The 21761-nt window shown below is 50.5% G+C and overlaps 1 protein-coding gene across 1 annotated transcript in view; it reads left to right on the forward strand.

The window, feature by feature from the left end:
• Positions 1-488: 488 nt before the first annotated feature.
• LOC106742119 (paired box protein Pax-5) overlaps positions 489-21761 on the forward strand; it is a 46502-nt gene continuing 25229 nt past the window's right edge. The window contains 3 exon segments of the mRNA XM_014614758.1: positions 489-543; positions 9762-9927; positions 14449-14646. Of these exon segments, the coding sequence (XP_014470244.1) occupies positions 489-543; positions 9762-9927; positions 14449-14646 (419 nt within the window).

A 21761-nucleotide genomic window follows, 5' to 3' on the forward strand; every position in this document is an offset into this window, starting at 1 on the left:
CGCGCGGAGAGACGCGAGTAAGGACTCTCTACGTGCGCACAGCTTCCGGGGAATACGGTGAGAAAGACACTTTTACGCGCGAGAGAGAGACTTCGGGAGACCGTCCGCGGGACGGACGATGTTGTGAGCGCCGACGAGGACGCTGCTGGATTCTTCCACGGGGGTGGCGAGAGACCCCGATCGACTCGGCAAGATGAAGCGACGGCCGACCGGGTGTCCGCAGAAGCCACCCGTCGTCCGGCACAAAGACGCTCCTGATGACAGTCATTGTGCCCCGTCGCCATAGACCGAGTCGCCTCGCGAAGAAGAGACGAGGAAAGCCACTTTCCGCAGCGGAGTGTGAGAGCTCTTTATCGGGGGTCAATAGGACCGCCGGTCCTGCGGGGACGCGCCTCGTACGTTTATATATAAATCTGCGCGGAGCAGCGGGCACCTGGATTCCCACAGCCTCCCGGATCCCGACGGCCGTCGGACCGCGAGCTGCTGCGATGGACCTCACGACTGCTTACCGATACAACCAGAACATGATGGAGTATTACACCTGTAAGACACCCTTGCCGATAACCGCGCTCCCTTTTCTTTCTCTCCGCGCACCGTCGTCGGTGCGAATGACGTGAGCGAACACAATCGTCGTTTCTCGCCGGCGCCACACCTGAATTACGAACTCGTCTGTCTCTTTGCTCAGTGTCGCTGTTTCACTTGTTACTGTCTCTTCGTTTCTCTCCCTCGATAACGCGCGATCCCTTTTCTCTCCTCTTCCTCTGCCCCCTTGCGACTCGTCGGCCAACGCGGCCGGACTCGCGAGGAAAGGTTCATCTGGTTGTCATAGATTGCAGAAACAAAGTATGTTCTTTAGTTAGGAGATCGTAAGATATGTTTGTATCCAAAATTTTAGCTGCTATGGACAACAGGGAAAGACGTTGGACGCTTGTCCGTGCGATTTATGCATCAATCAGTTAATTTCAAAATGTCCATTGTTAAATTTAATCCGCTTTGCACCGTTTAAATGTGATTACGTCAATATTCAGGATACTTCCAAACACCTCTCGAGTATTGCTTTAATCCGGGAATAGTCGCCTTGTTTATTTATTTATTTATTTTTTTTTTTACGTAAACGATCACGAACAATTGATGTGCTTCTTCCGTTCGCTCTTTCTCGAATATTTTCTCGTTTCTCCGAATTTTTCGTCAAAAAGTAAATCTATACTTACAATGTCCCTAAATAATAATCGATCAATAATGTACTTTGTTAATAACAGCGACTTTTAATTGGGGTCTAAAACGATCCCAAGTGACCATTTCCGGGTTAAATCGGGTCAAATTGAGAAACGTTACAGAGAAGATCGTGCGTGAAACAGCATTCATGAAATGTGCCCACCGTGAGGGCTACTTTTGTTCATTCAATTGAATTCTTAAAAATCTTCATATTTTTTGCCTTTCATAAAAAATTCTCACAATGCTTATCCATAAATAAAAAAGCCGGCATGGTTACCACACGTTTTCCTATTGAACATATTTCGGCACGTAATTTTCTCACTTACAATCCATAGCGCACAGCTAAAACCTTGTCATCAGTCAGTATTCATTGAATTCTTTCAAACGAACGCGTCGTTCACCGTGCTTCTTCGCGACAACTCGCTTCGGACCCTCTCCTTGTGAGTAATCGCGATCGAATTACAATGCCTCGGTCCGCAACCCAGCTTTGAGACGTAAGCGGTAAGCAAATTGACCAACCACGGTCGATTATTATTCTAATAAGATTGCGAGCCGCGACGACGACATGAGTGAACGATGTCATTTTTCCTCGGCGCGCACCTGAGTTACGGAACTCGAGGTCTATTTCCTCGTGATGTCGTTGTTACATTTATTAGCGTCTTTTCGCCTTTCTCTTTCTCGACAACGCGTCTCCCTTTTGGTTTTACTCCGCTCCTCGCGACTCGTCAGCCAACACCGAGCCAATCCCGAGCGCGTCATCGCGATAACACGAGCGAGTAATGCCGTTATTCCTCAACGTACATCCGAATTACCTTCCGTCTTTTCGCGATGCGTCTCGCTACTTTCCCGCTACCGGCTCTCTGTCGGGCGATCGCATTCGGCGGCATCGGGAGACACGCATTTCAAACACCGGCGATTCTATTCCCGTCGTTCGAGTCGGCGAGCTCGCTTCAACGACTGTTTGCGTCAGGCGGCAACCATGACGGAACGATCTTAATCGCGTCTAAGTATAAATGAATCTAGCCTTGCGACCGGCGACTTTTTCCTCGCACGTTTTTCCCCGGGTAAGCTTTCAGCTTACCGTCGCATTCGCGTTTCTTCACGTTTCTTCCAGCGCGGCTCGGCCGCCGTAGCCGCGCGCGATCGTCGGTAGAACCTCGCCAAATCGGAGCGAGTCTCTCGCGGGATCGCGATTTCTCTCGGAGAGAAAGAGAGAGAGAGAGAGAGAGAGAGACCGCGGTCGCGCGCGGGGCGTCGATGAAACAGAGCAAACAGCGCGCGGCGGGAAAGAGCGCGTCGGGCTCCGGGCGTCGCTGGGTAAACGAGAGTGCGAAAACAAGAAATCCAATGGCCTTCGATCGCCTAGCGAGCCGTAGCGGTACCGGCACCGGCGAAAAACTCGACCGCAATCGCCTGCGATCTGCGTAGGAGCCGTTCGCGAAGCTGCTCTCGAGACGCTCTCTCTTCCCCCGAATTCGCGGTGAAACGCCGCGCATTGTCATCGCGATCTCTATTATAATCCGATTTATGCTCCCCCCCACCCCTCTGGCGCCAGAGAATCGCAGATTACCGTGAAACGTCGCCGACGCGGGCGAACGATTAGAGGCTCCGCGCGAAGAAGCAACTCGACTCGCGCATAAAATCATTCGACGCGACTCGCGCGACGGTGAACTTCGCGCAGGACGAAAATAACGAGTTCGTCGCCGACCCGCGCTCTCGAAAGTGCAATCAGTGCATCATCGTTGAACAGCAGTCACTAATCACCAGTGATCGTGATGATAAATGTAGCACTGTAAATCGAGAACATTTCACTGAAAAAGTCTGTTGATAGCAGCGACTGTTTCCATCGGAGAAACCTAATTTGCAGAAACAGCGAAAAGAGATGTTGCTTATTACTTCTTTCTGATTATCTTAATCCGACTCTTAAAGTACCTGTCAGTGATCCCGTCTGATATATTCTTATAATTATGTTTAATTGATTACATTTATATCGTATTTGAAAAACACGCTTCCCGATGGGACTCGAAGGCTTTTTAGCTCTTGAGTCTGTTACCATGCGAATTATACGTCAAATACGACATGCGGTTGAATGCATACGCGATATGTACACATGTATTTCTGCTATGAGACGAGTAAGGTTTGCAGTGAATCTTCGACCGGGCAAAATCAGTGAAGTGTTGGACGAAAGAGCTAAGTGGAGGAGTTTCCACTAAAGATTAGTGAATACTCGCTGATTATCAGTAGAATACTGTTTAACTGATTCAATTAGCCGATACTTTCGCTGATTCGACTTAAGAAAATCGACATTGCTATTTGATCAGCAGCCGTGTGGTGTTAATTAATCGAACCTCGGTGTCGTTTAAGAGTTGCCGCTCTCGAAACCGGCGCGCGTCGCGTTTACGAACGCATGACGGCTGTGTTAAGTCTGATTAAATTCTGACAAATGCGAAGAATCAACGAGACGAAACGGGAATCGCCGATCCCCGTTGACCGTCCCGTCGCTGAAACGTTTGCGAGGAATATCGCGATATAAAAAGCCGGCGATTTTATTGACAGTACGTGCAACTGGACGTTGTATGATCTTATCGTTCTTCACACTGTTATACGCGACATTCGTACTTCGGCATTACTAGAATATAATTAAATTTCCGTTATTATAGACAGGGATCTGCGGGATCTCAAGGCGCGTACTTCGATATCGCGAGCGACGTAATCGATCTGATTACCGGTACGACCCCGCGAGATTCCCCGAGGCGGTTGCGCGCCATACCGATGAATTACATCTCGGCGCGTATTTTTCAAGCGATCGAGTAATAAAGTCCGTCGTATTCGGGCGTGCCGGCAATACATAACGCCGGGGCGTAATGTAATACGGGAACAAAGCAGCGCGATGCCGGAGAAATATCGAGTGACTGTACGGGAATCTATATCAAAGTTCTTGGCTTCCGATATACACACGCACGCCGATCGTGTATCACCGGGCCTCATTTTATTGGCTCTGGAACTATCCCGGATCGGTCCTCCATTCTACGAGCGCACAAAAGTGGAACAGGGGAAGACCCTGAGTGTGTGTATGTGTGTACGTGTGCGTGAGTTCCCTCGCGTACGCGCAAATAAAATTTTTCAACGAGTAAGAGAATCCTCGGATCTTTCTTGCCGACTAAACGGATATTCGAATCCGAAAGAATTCACTCGTATCTCTGCAGTCGCGACAATTTGGTTATAGCGTGTACAGGTCGGAGGCGAGAAGGTTTGCAGCGTCGTTTTAATTCCGTGAGTTTCGGAACAGGTGCGATCGTTCCTTCAGTTTTTATCCGTTCGAAAACACGTGGAAATGATGGGGGTGTTTCCGAGTCGAAATTCCGGCTTTATGTTGAACCTTTAATTCCACAACACAGCACACAGTGCACTGAGAGGAGAAAAAAAGATTTGGTATTTGTGACTATAATCATCATACCGAAGGAATTCTAGTCCGGAGGATCATTTTTCTAGCAAGTGTTACAATGTCAGTGATAATAACTTCACGTGCATGCTGCTACCGTTACATTTTTAATTAAAACCATGAAAATGGTACAGTTGAAACTGAAAAGAGCTATAATTTCTCTCAGTGCAGAAGCTAAGGTAGTGAAATCGGTTCAATTTCACTTTTAACGATATAATTTACTCCCACTTTGACTCCGATGACGTCTCCAATTTCACTTTTCGCCGTTTTAGCGTCAAATGAAATCGTTCAAGGTGGCATTAAAATTAATTCGGTAAAAATAAAGTTCCGAAAGAGAAGTTAATATGCGCCAGTATCGTCGAAGTAAGTTTTTATCGGTCCACAGGCGTAAATAGTCTGAATAGGCGCGAATTATTCTGAAAAGTGTCGAAGCGGCATCAACATTTCGACTCGAAGTTGCAACCTCGCGCCGCCGTTGTACATACTCGTGATGATACATTGCGATAATCATTTGCGCACAAATCGATAATTTCCGATCGAGCGCGATACGTTCCACAAGTCGTATCATTTCTCCTCTAACAAGGATGTTAACTTCGGCGGGATCCGCGAGAGACAACGGAAATCAGACGGAGATTTCTCACCGCTACGGATCACGACGGAGGATTTCGATTCAGGGATATCGTTAGCGCGATAGCGGCCATCGAGGCACGTTCGTAATGAAAATGTAATGGCGAACCCCGGCCGATGGGAATCGCATTTGTCCGGAAGTAGTCTGCGGCAGCTCGGCGCTCAGCCAGGTCATCTTATTTTGCATCGGCTTCGCTTTTTGCGCGACGGTGGCTCGAATCGCGATTGATTAGGAAACGCGCTATTGGCTCTCGCCGATTACCGATCGGGATCGCGGTAAAACCATAAAGCTCGGTTTTATCTGGTCACGGACGCGGATACAGTTCGACGTGATTGCGTGCGCGAATCGCGCGTTCGAATCGACGCGGTCGCGAGCGCGTCCAGTCGAGTGACGTCTCTCGTCGAGAGCGCGAGAGATTTCTACCGAAATACAGAAGACTGCATTAATGCAGTCCCATTCTCTGAGCACATTAACATCGAGAATTCCCAATCGGGCGCGTTATGCCCGAATATTCCTGCATCACGGCTGTTGATCATTCGACGAGCCGACAACGACGCTCCCGAGCAGCGATGGTGACGCGCGAATATTCAGAAACGACGCGCCTGATTGGGAAATTTTCGATGCCGGGGGAACGGGAATGCATCGATCAAGTTCACCGGCAACGTAAGCAAGTGAGAGAGAGAGTCAATGGAACAGTCAACGAACGAGCGAGAATTCGCCATCAACCGGCTCGGTCATTCCGAAAGAAAAGAAAAAAGGCAAAACGATACTTCCTCAGCGCGCTACCGCCGCGTTCCACCGTCGACGTTTCGGCCGACGCCGTCCCGGTTTTTAATTGACGAGCGAGAGGACTCGACTTCATTACGTACAATGTAGGACGGACGATACGAACGCAATTACACAGAGCGGAGACGACGGCCGTCTCTTGATTCGACGTATCCCAGAAGTGCGGACCGGCAATAAGCTCCGGTAATGCGGTTCCACCGAGCGACGGCCACCGAAATCCGTAGTAGCCAGTAGCCGGCGGAGGTAGCGGCGGCGGTAGTGCGAGGCTAGCTCGATTCGGGGGTGGTCCAGGCTGGGCCCTCGTATAGCTGTGGTCAGCAGGCGTGACGGCGTGTGTGCGTGTAGGGTAGTCATGGTGCTTTCGCCCTGGCAATGCCACCATAATCCCAACGATGTCCCCTGACTACCGGCCGCGCCGCGGGGATGCGACCATAAACGCGAGAGCGAATTGATTTGCGACCGGAAAGCGCGTATCGTTTCCAGTAATGATCGCGGAGTCTCTCATTGTCTTCGTGTGACGACGAGATCATCGGGCGGCGCGCGAGCGAGCGAGCTAACGAACGAACGAGCGATGCGACGATGTACGATCGAACGACCGGTGCGGGGGGGGAGGGGAAAAAAAGAGAGGCACCGTGGTTCACGCCTCATAGACCGCGGCGTTACCGTAATTACGAAAGCTCTCGAATGGAAACGCGGCGGCGCGCGATGACGGTGCCACGATGACTCGTCGTTGTTGTCGCTCGCGCGTCGATGCGTTTCTTTACACTGACTGCGCCGTCGATGGTGCCCGATTGAGTCCGCGATTAAATTATCGCGCGGTCGCGCGAGAAGAATTCCAAAGGTATCGGTCGGAGAAAAGCTCGATTTTCCGCCCCTCTTGACGGTGAATCGCCCGCACGGGGAGGAATATTTCTCGTACCCTGAAAGGGAGATACAGTTCACATAACCGGAAATATTTTGTTGTAAGCAAGATAGATGAATTATGTTTGTGTGATAGACGTGTGTTTGATCGATGTGACTTATTACTTCGGGATGTCGACTATATCGATGTAGTCGCGCGTGATTTAGTCATCGCAATCGGAACTTGGTTAGGAAAGCTATACTGCAGAGCAGCGATGGTTAGGAAACAAAAGTAACTCATTACTCTATACTGAGAGAAAAATATAGCTGTCTTTGGGGAACAGCGATGTCCTTTTTTCATTTTAACCGCAGAAACAATAGCAGCAACATGCACGTAAGGTTACTATCACTGACACTATAGTAACATTTGCTAGAAAAATAGTTTTCTTGACCATTTTTGTGGTTAAAATGGAAATAGGATATTATTGTCCCCGAAAATAACTATATTTTCCTCTCAGTGTAGTAAATATAAGAATATAGGCATGGTCGTTGGACTCCCTGCTCGCTCCGATCGTCAAGGTGAGGCGACCGTGTATTAAAATGGATGGGTGACCGGCCCGAGGAAAACGTAGGAAATATAATAAAAAACCGCTTTCGCAGTTACTCGGATAATGGCTATAACTTATTTCATATTTATTTGCAAGACATTTTATCTAAGCCAATCAAATAGTGCAGCCGCAATTGAAATATTTGCAGTTGAAGTATATCAAAAAAGTCTGGTTGGAGCAAGCGGGGATACTCGTCACTGCTGCAATAGGAATCACACGACAATTGTACCGTGGTTGCAGCAACCATACAATTAGTTGTTCCATATTTTACTATTGAATCTATTTGGCACCACTCAATTTCTGCGTCGGCCGACCAGACTGTTTTTTCCACGTATCTTTAACTGTAATCGCGTGAGTGAAAGAATTATGGTCAGGAGAACCATTTTTCAAGTAAGTGTTACAATACCGTCGGTAACGATAACCTTACATTTATACCGCTACTGCTATTCTTTCATGAAGAAATTTGACAGGCTTTTAGGAGCAAAGCGTAGACGTTACGGTGCAATATGAATATTAATATTGACTATATTAATATTTACAGCGCACAATAACATACGTGCTTTCCTCCTAAAGGTCTGCTACATTTCTTATTTGGCTAGACCAAAACAGAACAATTTCCTTAATACCACTATGCTTTGAATTAAAAGCAAGCATAGTTGAGACGGAAGAAGACTATAATTTCATTGGGATTTTTCTCGGTGCACCTTTTACCACGGAGATGCCCGAATGTTGCACTGAAAAAATGAGTTCGGTTGGATCTACCTGACAACGGACCGCTAAACATGTTTTTCGTTGAAGGAGACAAGATTCCTCGTTTTCGCGAGCTAAATGTGGATTTCTTGTGACCAGAAATTCCGCTTCCTTCAGCCAAAACGTGTTTGGTTGGCCATTATCAGGTGGACCCAGGCGAACTCATTTTTCAATATGCCGGAAGGTTGGTGAAGAATCATAGACAACAACGACGGCGATTACCAGACTGATGAATAATTCATCCCCATTGAATGCAATTAAGTGAAATCCGACTCGGAAATCGAGCCAAACTTTTTCAACCGACCCGATACATCGTAATCCGTTTTATCCGTCTCTCGGTGGCCGGCGAACAACCGGCGATTCCCAAATTTATCGACGTTAACGTCTCTGTATTCCGAGCTCGTGCGACTCGCTCTTATCCCGATAGAAATGTACTCGGCGGGACAAGTGTCGAGGAGGGTGGAATATTCAGGCGAATTGTCGTAGGAGCGCGACAGCGGTCGACTTAACTCATCGCCGAGGGGTCGTCGAAAACAACGATGATCATCGAATCATCGGTGCACTGGCACGGACAGGGGGACATATGTCGCGACGCAGAACCCTCCATTACGATATTGGCTCGAACTTATCACGTTAGGCGGCTTTAATACGCGAAAATGAAGCCTGCGAGCGCGCAGGAGAGCGGAGACCCGAATCGAGAGTGGAGTGCAGCGAACGGGAGGGGAGGGGGAACTGATAATAATGGACGTACTCGCAACATTGACCCTGCAACATTTCACGATGCCGTAGAAACGATTAACCCGACGGAGACGTGGAAGCTCGCGTTCGTCGTCGCGCGTCGTCCTGTCGCCTCCCGCCACGCGAGAGATTATCAGATTATAAATGTAATCGTGCGCCAAATGTGAAGGGTCGGGGGGGGGGGGGGGGGGGNGGGGGGGGGGGAGGTGCGAGGTGATAAATCGTTATTTCAGAAACCACCAAAGCGTGAGAGGCGAGTCACTGTCGCAACGGGAAGTCTCGCCGGCGAACGGTACAACATTCTTCCACGGAGTCCGTCAAGTGGAATGATTTCGTGGCTAGAGAGAGAGAGAGAGAGAGATAGAGAAAGATGATCTACATCGGCGGTCTCGCGATCCGTTCTGCCAGCTTCCCTCAACAATCGTGGTGATCCAGCGCGCGCGAAACCCGATGATTCACACGCAAATCGCGTTTAACGGCGCGATTTCACGGCGGATCTTTCACGGGCGCGGAACAATCCTAGCGCGCGATTGACGCGTCGACCTCTCGAATCCCGATAACTAACGCTTCGTATAAATCGCCAAGAGAGAGAGAGAGAGGGAATCGCCGCTCGATCAAGCTATTCACCTACACACGTAATACCGATACGACGCGCGTTTCTTGCGGTAAGACGATGAAGATCGCGACGTTAACGTCGGATCGGACGGTGTTGAGCCGCCGCTCGTCTAACGCCCTATCGATCTTCGTTTTCCAGGTCACGGCGGTGTCAACCAGCTCGGCGGTGTCTTCGTGAACGGAAGGCCGCTACCGGATGTAGTCAGGCAGAGGATCGTCGAGATGGCGCACAGCGGCACCCGACCGTGCGACATTTCGAGGCAACTCAGGGTATCTCACGGCTGTGTCTCCAAGATACTGTCGAGGTGAGTACCTAACTCGGCGCGTCCGCGTGCTCGTATCCGTTACAACCGCAAAAGCCGGCCGTCGAACACCTCGGCGGCGGCGCGCAAGATGGGCGAGAGAGACCGTTAATCTGCACGCGCGAATTTCCATGGAGAAGCCCCGGCTCGGGCGAACCAATTTCTTCGGGCGACGCGGCCGGTTTCGCGAGCAATTAGCCCGGAGACGCGGCTCTCGCCTTCGCATTTGCCAAGTTCGAGGAATGGATGAACGAACGAACGAACGTCACCGGAGATTCGCGAGGTGATTTACGGGAGAATCGGGCGCGTCTCTTGCCAAACGCAACACCGCAATTTCCGAGTCGCGGAGTGGCCAAGGTCGTTCGAATCGCGGATGGAGAAGAAGGAAGAGAGAAAGAGAGAGAGTAAGATGAGGAGGCAAAAAGTAGAGGGGAAGGAGATGGAGAAAGCGTTCTCGGAGAAAACCCGTAGTGATTTAATTAAAGACGCTGTTAGGACCGAGACGAACGGGGGGGATGCACGGAGACGACCGGCCGGAAGGAAGGAACCGGCCCCCTCACCCTCGCGACGCGGGGGTGCTCGACGATATGCGGTTTCCATGTTTTTTCCACCCTCCGGTCCCCGCTCCGTTACATAACGGGTGGCCTCGTGCCGCTTTGATGGCCCGAACGTCATTCGAGCGTCCCCCGTCGGCCGAATATCATTGTCATATACGCTGCTCTTTCACGAATCCCGCATAATAAAGGCCGGCTGGATTATTTACTGCCGCGACTAAAGTTACCGTTTCCTTTTCCTTTCTTCGGCCCGCGTGCTTTTTCAGCACGACGATCGGAGAGAGAGAGAGAGAGAGATACTTTGTCATTAGCGGAATCGCGACTTGGCGATCCGTCGCGATCAAAGCGACTCCGATTGTGCGTCGAAATATCGGGCATAAATTTTTGCCGGACCGGCGAATCTCCTCGAGTTCTTGAACTCTCGAGGATCCCGGGCGACACGGAAGTCGAGTTCGCGCGAGAACCTCGGGGAGCGACGCGAGCTTCGTTAATGGCTCGATACGGGCGATAGCGGTCCGCGAGTTTGACGCGTTTCTAAATTTAAGTGCGGACTCCGCGTCTTCCGCGTGCACGGATGCTGCGGGCGACTTTATGGGCCGAAGGCACGGACGAGAACGTCCCTTAGATGTCGTTGACGCGTCGTCGCGCGGTTTACGCAGTCACGCGTCGCTGATACGACGAGTCGCGACGCGCGTTCGCCGAATCTAGGCGCAACCGGATACACCGGGATCCTTTCGGCCAGCCGAGGGGATTCGTAAAGTCAGCCGACGGGGACGGCGTTGAAAAGCCCCTCCGGCGGCACTCCGATGACCCCGACGAAACCGAGTCGCCTCGTTTGGCCGGAAAACCTTTTCTGCTTGTCGCGGCGGCGGAGAGACACAAAGTGCTCTTCTTTAGGGTTGCGCACGAAGGAAGCGAGGATCGTCTTTGTGCCGCGCTCTGTCCCCTGTATTCCGTATTCTGGACGCGTCGCGTGGATTCCGGGGACTCCGTAAAGCGTTATGACCCGAACTCCGCGAAACGCAGCCCTTTACCGGCGCGCAAACGCGACGACGCGTCTTTCCTCGCTCGCGCACGACTTACTCGACGCGCAATCTAAACGCGCGATCGGTGATCTGTAATTCGATCGAACGGCTCATTTAATCCCTCGCGTTGCCGTTCATTCGTGAACCCGTAGCACGTGCACAGGAAAAAAAATGCGGTTGTACCGATAGAGTTGTGTGTGCCCGAGTCGAAATTTTCAATTTTATATTAGGTCTTCAGCGGAGGAAACAGAAATAAGTTTCCCACTTGTAGCATCAAGGGAGTGCAGCAAGAGCTTCTTTAATGCTGCACAGGGAATTCAATCCTCCGAAGCCTAAATTTTAGTTCTACGTTATGTCTTCAAGTGGAAAAAACAGCAATAACTTCCCCGTTTTACAACAGCGAAGGAGCACAATGGGAGACCTATGAACAACTTAATGTTGAATTAAATTAGACTTAAACTAAGATTAAAATTTCGACTCTCGGTGCGGTCGACAGTGTCGTAATTGGAGCAAATCTTCTCGATTCAACGGTGATATCGTTGAAACTAATGCTTGAGTAATTGAGAAATAAGGTAGGATGTATTAGTTTCAATAATATCGTCATTGAATCAAAAAGATCTACTGCAATCATGACGCTGTTGACTAATTCTATTGGTAACCCAAGTTGAAACTTTGATGGTATTTTGACGTTCTTAAGGATAGTTTGTGCCTATTTGTGCCTTAGATAATTTAACCTAAAATTTGGATGATACTGACACTTACTTAACTTCTCTCTGGAACTTTTAATTCTACAGATTTAATTTTCACGCGACCTTGAATAGTATATTTTAAACTCTAAAATAGCGAAAGCAGAAATTTAAGAGATCATTAAAGTAGGAGTAAATTATATTATTAGAATTGAGCTTACCCCGAGTCGAGAATTTAGTTCTACGTTAAATCTATTTGGTTCTACTTTAAGTCTTCGTTAAGTCTTCTATTCCTTTGATGTTACAAATGAGAAATTACTACCGTTTTCTCCATTTGAAAACTTAATATAGAACTAAGTGGACTTAATGTAAGACTAAAATTGCGACTCGGGATTTTGTTCTCTTACCATATTGCGGAATTAAAAGTTTAGCATAGAGTCAAAGTTTCGACTCGAGACGCAACAGCATTTTTCCCGTGTATCTATTTAAGTTCACATTCTCCGAAAGAACATAAGTATACATTGCAACTGGATATATATAATCTCATGGAATTTTCCCATAGGTTCCCTCACTTATCACGAAATACCAAGATTAAGTCCAGTTCAGGATCAACAACGCGTGCACGCTTGGTTCACGGAAGCGCGACGTTGTTCCAAGAGGTGAAATTTTCGCGATCCGTCGTTAGACGCCTTTCTCGATCGATGTTGCTCGTTTTTTTAAATCAACGTGCAAATCGGCCGCGCCGCGGCCTCGTAACGACGGCCGTAAATAATGCCGTTTTTCCACGGAGGTGGCGTTTTCGATTTCGCGCGAGGCTGTTTCGAATCCATTTAAATCGGAATTAATGCGGCAAGGGTGAGCAACGCCGCGACGACGGCAAGGCCGATTTGAAAAATCGCACGATCTAATGGCCATTTCACGGTGGAGGCGGAACAAAGGGGACGAAATATCACAACGGGCGAGCGTTGCCGTGTGTGTTGCGGGCCCGGAATGGGGTTCTACACCAGATATGATCGTAATAATTTCGTGGGGGTGGCCGAGACCCGATCTGTTTAAGGGTGCTCGATCGTGTAATGCTTTTAACTGCAGGTTCACGGCCAATCGGTTTTTTTTCCTGAGAGAGAAAGAGAGAGAGAGAGAGAATCATACAATGAAGCATTTAGCGGAATAACGCGACGCGACGTAATCATAACGCAATAACACGAGGAACGATACGCGAACCGCGTTCCGCGATAATGGCGGCGCGTTGTAATTTTCATTAACACACTCTCGTTCCTCGTCGACACTCGAAATTCGTATTACAGACGGCGCCTGTCGCACAGACCGTAGGAATATAATTCGACTCAACAAGCCGAATCCCATTTTCGCCCAACGCGGAAACGCAAAAAACCTGTTACCGACGGCCTTTTATTCGGCGCGAATATTTTATTCTCCCGGCTGAAAAACACGCCAAGGTCTAATACCGGAGCGCGCCGCGTGCGTGTTTCCGCACACGCGTGTGCACGCACACGTAGAGGACACGGGGTGCGCGTAAAATTGGCCAGATATCCAGCGGGTATGAGCCGACGCCGACGCCGACGGCGGACCCACATCCATCAAGGCGGCCCACAAGCGAACCATTATTGCGGGCTATCCGGCGTAATTGAATTTAAGCACGAGCGAAGATATTATTTAACTAATTAGACACAAAGGGCGCGTTCATGGCGGGCCAATCGCGATTGCCCATCGCGCGTGTACATATACGCGCCCGACCGGTGGGAGGCCCGGTAGACGAGGGAGCGAATGAGAAAGAGAGAGAGAGAGAGAGAGAAAGAGAGGGACGACGAGAGATCCGGACGGCGAGGAGAGAGAGAGAGAGAGAAAGAGAGATAGAGAGGGAGGCAACAGCGGGAGGCCAGAAGCCGTTTGTTTTAAAACAGCCGGTCGTTGACGCGCCGCTGGACGGCGATTCGTTATTCCGACGTTGGCCGCCCACCGCGGGAAAAACGTTTGTTCCTCTCTCTTTTTCCCCCCTCGGTCTCCACCGCTGGAGCGAAAGAGAGTAAGAGAGAGAGAGAGAGAGAGAGAGAGAGAGAGAGGGAGAGAGCGAGAGAGAAAGGCAAACCGCGAAGTTTGGCGACCGAGCTCTCGTCGGCGCGGCGCGCTTTCAAGCGCGGTTTAAAGTCGATCGAAGAGCGGCTTCTCTCCCGCGAAACGCGGGACTCCTCGAATTTTTCACGAGGATACTGATCGTCGGCGAATTTGTTTCTCTGCCCGCAGGTATTACGAGACCGGTAGCTTCAAGGCTGGCGTGATAGGAGGCTCTAAGCCGAAGGTGGCGACGCCGCCGGTCGTCGACGCGATCGCCAACTACAAGAGGGACAATCCGACCATGTTCGCGTGGGAGATCAGGGACAGATTGCTGGCCGAGGGCATTTGCTCGCAGGACAACGTGCCATCCGTCTCCTCCATCAATCGGTGAGTCGGTCCTCTCAACGCGACCTCGATTAACACCGTTTCCGTGCACCACCGCTGGTACACAAACCGAACTTTCCGTTCGTGCCAGATTTGTTTCGGTTCCGTTCAAGCTAGTTTGATACTTCGAATCCACACGGAAAGCAAAGCTCGCTTGAATTCATCGGACAATGAACGAACCAAACATGTTTCGTTTCATGATTAAAAGAACGGCAGCACTTCTGGTTTTGAAAACCGAATTTGGTTTATAAGGATGAGAAATTCAGTTTCCTTCCAGTTGATGCGCGTTTAGACAGACAATTTTTCTTGAAGATATAAGCTATCTGAATCGAAAAAAATAGTAATATCGCCCGACTAGGATATAACGTTGAGACAACTTCAGGACGGTATAGGAAATGTTGGAAAGCAACGCGAACAACACGATTGCAATTGCACATCGCTGCACAGACGTCACGGTCTGCATTACAGTCAAACTGGCATTAGATATAACGTTCAATCCAAGCTGCAACACCGAAAACGCATATACCAATATAGGATATTTTTTACCCTATTTCCTGGCACGTAAGATAAATATATACCGAAAAGAATGGTAGAATCAACGAAATTTTCCTTAAACAAACAAGATTTTTTCAAGCGCAATGTTTAGTCCACCGAAAAAATTATATCGTTGCTGTATGTTCAGTGGACATATTTTTTTCAAATGAGAGCGACCGCTGATTTTGTCGATCCAGCCGCTTTTTTCCTCAGTACAGACACACACACACACACACAATCAGATTAAAAACATATCCCATCGAACTATTCGTTTATTGCTGGCGTGTACAAATTTCGGCTTTAATACGAATAAATCTTAGTCGTGCGATACAAAATCGAATAAATCATGTTACTATTATGCTGTATTAAGAAATATTATTCGAGAAAATTTGTCCGCTCGTTTGTCCGAGCCAATTCAGCTGGGTAAATTCAACGATATTTTTCCCCCGTGAGAAACGTGAAATATAATCATAAGATACTTCGCTGATTATAACGAAACACGTGTTATTTAACGAATAAACATTCGTTGCTCATAGCAACGTGGACCACTGGTCCGCGGGAAGTCGCGCGAAATTAGTGCGGCGCGGAACATGTCGAGGGTCGCGCCTGCGTCCTCCGAAGGTATTCCGTCGCGCTCTCGCTAATCGCCGTCCTCCGCCGGCGATTCGCCCGTTCCCGAGACGACCCACTCGGAGAAATCGCGACATATGCTCGCTCTCGTCCGCCCGCTGGTACGACAGATAGGGCGCGATCGGTTATCGCGCGATTTCATCGCGCCCGCACCCTCGCGTGTGCATCGAGATAAGTATGCACTCGGGCCGCGTCACCCCGATCCTATTGACCTTTCGCAGGTTCCTTCGGGACCAGGCCGATTAATTCAAGTGTTTCTGCGTCGGCCGACAGAGCGGACCGACGGAAACACGAGAGCGCGCGCGCGCTTAGGGCCGCCCTTACGAAAGCGAGAGGGAGTGAGCTCCCGTGGGACGGCATTACAGCGTATCAGCACCGCACAAACTGAACGACTACTACTCGGTCGTCCCCCTTTCGGCCGATGGAGAAGCTACACGCCGGGGTACAACGGGAAAAGGCGCGCGGAAAGAAAGGGCGGGGGAGGGAACACGAAAGAGAGAGAGAGAGAGAGAGAGGAGACGTACACACACGGGGGTACCATCGATCGACTCTCTCGCATATGTCCGGAGATTTAATCAGTCGCTACTTAAGACCTTATCTCCCGGCCGATTCAGCCGTCGGAAGGCCCTATCCTTCTCGCCGGGGCCTGACCTCGGGCTCTCTTCTCTCTCTCTCTCCGCCTCTATTTTCTCTCTCTCTCTCTCTCTCGCTCGCCAGCTACCACACGCAGCCGATAATGAAATGGAGCGTAATGCGAATCGAATTGCCGGCAAGCGAAATCCACTAACGCGATTTCCGCGCGGGCCGCAGCCGCTAATGGAAACGCACGCAAATGAGTTAGCGCCCGCGTAACGACGTAAGTGCTACGCGCGGCCGCTTATTTAAATTCCGCGTCGAGGTTGCGTGCGCGCGAGGGTGCCGAGGCCCGGGCCTCCGGTCAAGCTTGTCGCGGGTACTCTCTTTCCGGTGCCGTGAGAATTTGATTCGGTGCTCTCGATCCGAGTATTGCGAGTTCTTACTTGACGCCACCTTTCCCTCGTCTTGTCCCATGTCACTAGCCTACCTGTCGAAAGACAACGATTATACCACGGGACAGAGAGAGAGAGAGAGAGAAGGAGTGAAAGTTTTAGTTCAAAAAGCAAGAAAAAAATTAGAGGAGAGAAACGAAAAAATAGAAAGCAGTCAGTCAATCCTTAATGTCTAAACCCCCAACAACGTCTATGCTCATGTAAGTAATTATATAACAGACTTTTGAAAGCGTTGAAAGAACTGGAGCATCGGATGCTGTCCGGCAGACTATTCTATAAAGAAGCAATGAAGATTCTGAAAGATCTTTTGTATAGTTCAGTCTGACATTAAGGAATGCATAGCAAATCCGAATAAGTTCCTCTTGTGCTTCTATTAGAGACAGTGGCGCGAAAAATAGAAGGAGAGAAAGAGAGAGAGAGAGAGAGATCTTTGATAAACTCGCATAACGGTTCGGTTACCCGAACAGAAAGCAATTAACTTCTCTTCCCCCTCCGTTACGCTTCCCCTCATCTCCTCCCCCGTTGCAGCGTTTCGTCAAGCCGTTCGCTTCTTTCGCGATCGGGAGAGGTGCGCGAAGCGAGCGCGCATATTTTCATTCTTTCACTGCGGCGTCACGGCGCGGTCACGGTAGCGTGAAACGTGGGCGTATGTAGGTACAGGAATTACTTTCTGGCCGAGGTTTTCGATGTGTCTAGGATTGCAGTGGAGGGTGCGGCGGTGGCTTGTTGCTCGAGTGACTCCTCCACCTCCGGCTCCACCTCCGACACACGCTCGCCTCCTCCTGATTCCTCTCTCTCTCTCTCTCTCTCTCTCCCTCTCTCCCTGTCTCACCTTCTCTTCGGTCTCGGTCTCCCTCTCGCGACTCCTTTTCCTCCTTGTCCCTATCCCCCGACCCGAGGCCCAGATGGCGGGTATTGATCTGAATCCGGAGAGCAGATCGCCTGGAAAAACTTACCCCGCGGATACTTATCTACCTACCTACCTACCTACCTAGCTACCTACCAACCTACCTACCCAGCCCGCTATCTACATGCGCCCATCCAACGTACCATCACCCACTCACGTACACCGAACCCGCAACCTTCCGTCCTACCCACTCTCGGTGCAGGTAAATGCATTTCCGCTCGACGAGCAGCGGGATGGAGACGCCCGTGCGTCGGTCCTTTCGGAAAATGGCCATGCGTCCGGCGTGTACTGAATAATCGTGTGACTATTGAGGGACTTTTCGATATTATTATATTCGACGAGAGGGCGAACAACGATCTCGCCTCGCCGTAAAAACAGACGCGGGATTCGTCGCGATGAAACGATGGGTGCTTCCTCCGACAAGGAGAGAAAGTACGAGTTCGCATCGAAGGACGCGACGGCTTGCAGCGTTTGACACTTTACGGCTTTATCTCGCGCGAGCTCCGCGAGAATCGAATACCTTATTCTTGACACGATCGCGGCATTGTAACGGAACGAAGAGAGAGAGAGAGAGAAGAGAGAGGTGTACAGATAAAAGGGCGAGCTCCGCTTCCAATCGATCGAGAATCGTGTTTTCATCGACGGACCTTCGGCACGGCTGGAAGTTAGTTTCGAGAAAAGAGCGCGAGAGCAAAGAGAGAAAAGGTCCCGATATCAAGCGGGTGATTTTACCGCGAAGAAATGGGAACTGGGTGCATCAGTGCGGCGGCCGGGGCGCGCAGCGCGCCGGGATTTCTCCCATTATGAGCGTGTCCGGCTTTTTCTAGCCTCGCGGTTGCTTTCGGGGTGGAGAAATAATGATACAGCTAATATAATGTATTGTCCTGCTTTGCCGGAGCACTTCGAAATGAGACCGTCCGCGAACGCGGACGACAGCGGGAGGGAGAAGGAACGAGAGGAGAGCGGAGGAGAGAGAGAGAGAGAGAGGCGCGCGCGGTGGTCGCGGTGGACACAGTAAAAAAGGTGGACGAGGAGAGCGAAATAATGGAGTGGCTTTCGCGAAAAATAACAGTTATATATCCCGTGTATATGAGACGGGATTGAGGAGAGCGGAAAAACAGACGAAAAATGAAGAGAAGATTGGACGCTAACAGTTCCGAGCCTCTTCTTTATTCGGCCAAGACGCCGACTCAGCGACTTCTTCTCTCCATTGTTCTCTCTTTGCACGCTCTTTATGAATCGCCGGGTCCTGATTAAAAAAGAATGTCATTTCCTTCGCGCAATTCTTACGAGAATTATACTTTCTCTCTCTCTCTCTCTCTCTCTCTCTCTCTCCTACTTCCTTTTTTTTACTAAAAGGAATCTCATGTCGCCGATTCATTTCATGCATTTAGCCAATCACCTGTGCCTGATAACGCGTCAGATCGAGCGAAAATTGACGGGAGTGAAGTGAAACGAAGAAGCGAGTGAATAAGCATCGTTTCGGGAAACGATCGGAGAAACGAACGGACCTATCGGACGTGTATTCGAGAGAGAGAGAGAGAGAGAGAGAGAGAGAGAGAGAGTAAGAGGGAGAAGGCCTGGGAGAAGAGCACCGGAGAAACGAAGGATTGCCGAAGGAGCTACGGTGAATTTCGGGAGGAAATATTGATAGGCTCGGCTTCGACTGCGGAGTCACGGTCGAGTAGGCGGCTCTCTACCGAGGTCTATCTTACACGTATACAAACCCGCAATGGGGCCCACCGTCCTCCTCCCTTGCCCCCTCTCTCCACCTCTCTCTTTCGCTCTCTTAGTGTCGATCCCTTACTCTCTCTTTCTCTCTCTCTCTCTCTCCCTCCTTCTTGGTCGGAGGAGTCTCAGGGGCAGATCGATAAGGAGCGAGGTTCGCCCGAGAGCTTTACGCCCGGTTCACAGCCTCCTTCTTCGCGTTTCCCCGACGCAGCCCTCGATGATACGCTCTCGCATGCCTCTCGGCTTCGCCCGCGAAGCCGCAAACTACGACGTAGTCGATATCAGGGCCAAGGGAAGAAACCGTCCCTTGCTTCCTGTTGTTCCGCTCGTAGATCCTCCGTTCACCGGGATGCCGTAAAGCTAGTCAACGCTCGAGCGCGGATGACGAGTTGGAAACTCTTCGAGATCTCTGCCTTTCCCTCTCCCTTCCTCTCTCTCTCTCTCTCTCTCTTTCTCTTTTCCTCCCTCCCTCTTGAGAAAACTTGAGCTTCTCGTTTTCTACCGACGCTAATTTCACAGTCACTGATCCCCCGCCGTTGCTGTGAGCGCAATTTTTCAATTTTCGACGCCTCGATATCCCGAGGAGCTAAAATCTCTGGTCGCAAGCGGGAAGACATCCGCAAGGAAACGACGCGAGTGAGATTCACGCACGGATCCACGATCGATCACATTCCGATTGTAACTTTAATTCGACGTAATGACCAGCGCGGCGACAACAGTTGGCAGGAAATCTGTCGCGTCGAATCTCGCCGGAATTGTATCAATCTGTCATCGCTCGGGCCGGTGCGCGCGTGGCGACGGTGGCGACGGCGTCGTCGCTCCGCTTCTATCGCGCGACTCAATCTCCCGTCGAGGCGCGCAACCGGCTCCGCTTTGCTCTCCATTACTTCCATATCATTTCGCACCCCCGGAATCTCCCGAGGTGGTGGCGCAGGAGCACAGCCCGGGGCCATATGGCTGGCAGTTCTCTTGGAGAACAAGGGGAGAGAGAGGGAGAGAGAGAGAGAGAGAGGCAGGCAGACTCAGCCAATAGGGTGGCTGCTACTTTCATGCCACTTTCGGCTTTCCGGCCGGCGCGTCACCGGTATCTCCCTGTTCATCTTTCGGTTATTAAATTACATCCCCATAAATAACGCTCCGACTACCCTCAACGAGCTTATTTACCATTCCGCCAGCACCGCGGGAGGATCCACGTCCTCCGGGAAGCCGTCAAATCGTCACATTTGTCATCCGACTCGGGGCTCGCGTCCGCCGGAGGGATCGGTTCGCCATTTCGCATTCTCGGCGGCTCGCGACCACCGGATCCTCCTGACGGATGTCACGAGCCCGCCCTATGATTCTTGCGGTTACCACACGGAGAAAAAAGAATCAGCTCCCACAGCTACAAACTAGCTTCCATAGGTCAAAATTAGCTGTCCATGTGACACAACTGAAATTTAGTTAATTTGGCTAATTCCTTTTCTTATTCCTTTATCTAGTTTTCTCTGATAATTACATTTCAGTCGCGCTATACGGACAGCTAATTCCTGTTTTCCGTGCGCATTACCTACTCGTTAAAGAAGCAAACATTGCATAGTACGTAAACCTTTCGAAAGTCCGGGGTAAAAATCGAGGTTTCGAGAAAGCGACGGGATGTCGGTGTTTAAGCGAGACTAGCGGCGTACACATGGCCGAAGGGAGAACAATATGGTGTACCATAGTCGCGGGTTTCGTTAAAGCAGCCATATTTGCGGTGCGCGGGAGCGAAAGGGAAGGAGGCCCTCCTACATTATCCGGCAGCGGCACCCTCGGGGGTGGGCGGAGGATTCGGGGGATGGTGCCTCCACGTTGGAAACGCCGGCAGTGGCGGCGGCGCGTATCCATAACCGTCCTTTGTCTGGATAACGCAATTATTACCGCGTTTCATCATACCCCCCGGCCGAAATTAGCCCCAAATGAAGTTACAATTACGAGTCCTCCTCCCTCCTCGCCCCCGCGAACGAAGGGAGCCGCTGCGAGAGACTTTGGGGCTCAACGAGGACGACGACAATGACGGCGACAATGACGACGACGGCAACGAGAGCGGCAACGACGGCGACGCACGAAATCCAGGTTGCCGTGGAAACGTCAGAGGACAGACGGAACCGCAATGAAACCGGATGGTCGCCTACTCTGCCAGCCCATAATGCTTCGCTCCCTTTTGTTCCTGCCCGAGAGCTGGAATACCGAAGTTGCTCGAGCACTGTACCGCCGGAATTGCTCGACCGGACAGTGGCCGAGAGAGAGAGACATCTCCCCCCCCCCCCCCC

This window comes from Dinoponera quadriceps, unplaced genomic scaffold (genome assembly GCF_001313825.1).
Source record: "Dinoponera quadriceps isolate SergipeBrazil2010 unplaced genomic scaffold, ASM131382v1 scaffold676, whole genome shotgun sequence".
NCBI lineage: Eukaryota > Metazoa > Arthropoda > Insecta > Hymenoptera > Formicidae > Dinoponera > Dinoponera quadriceps.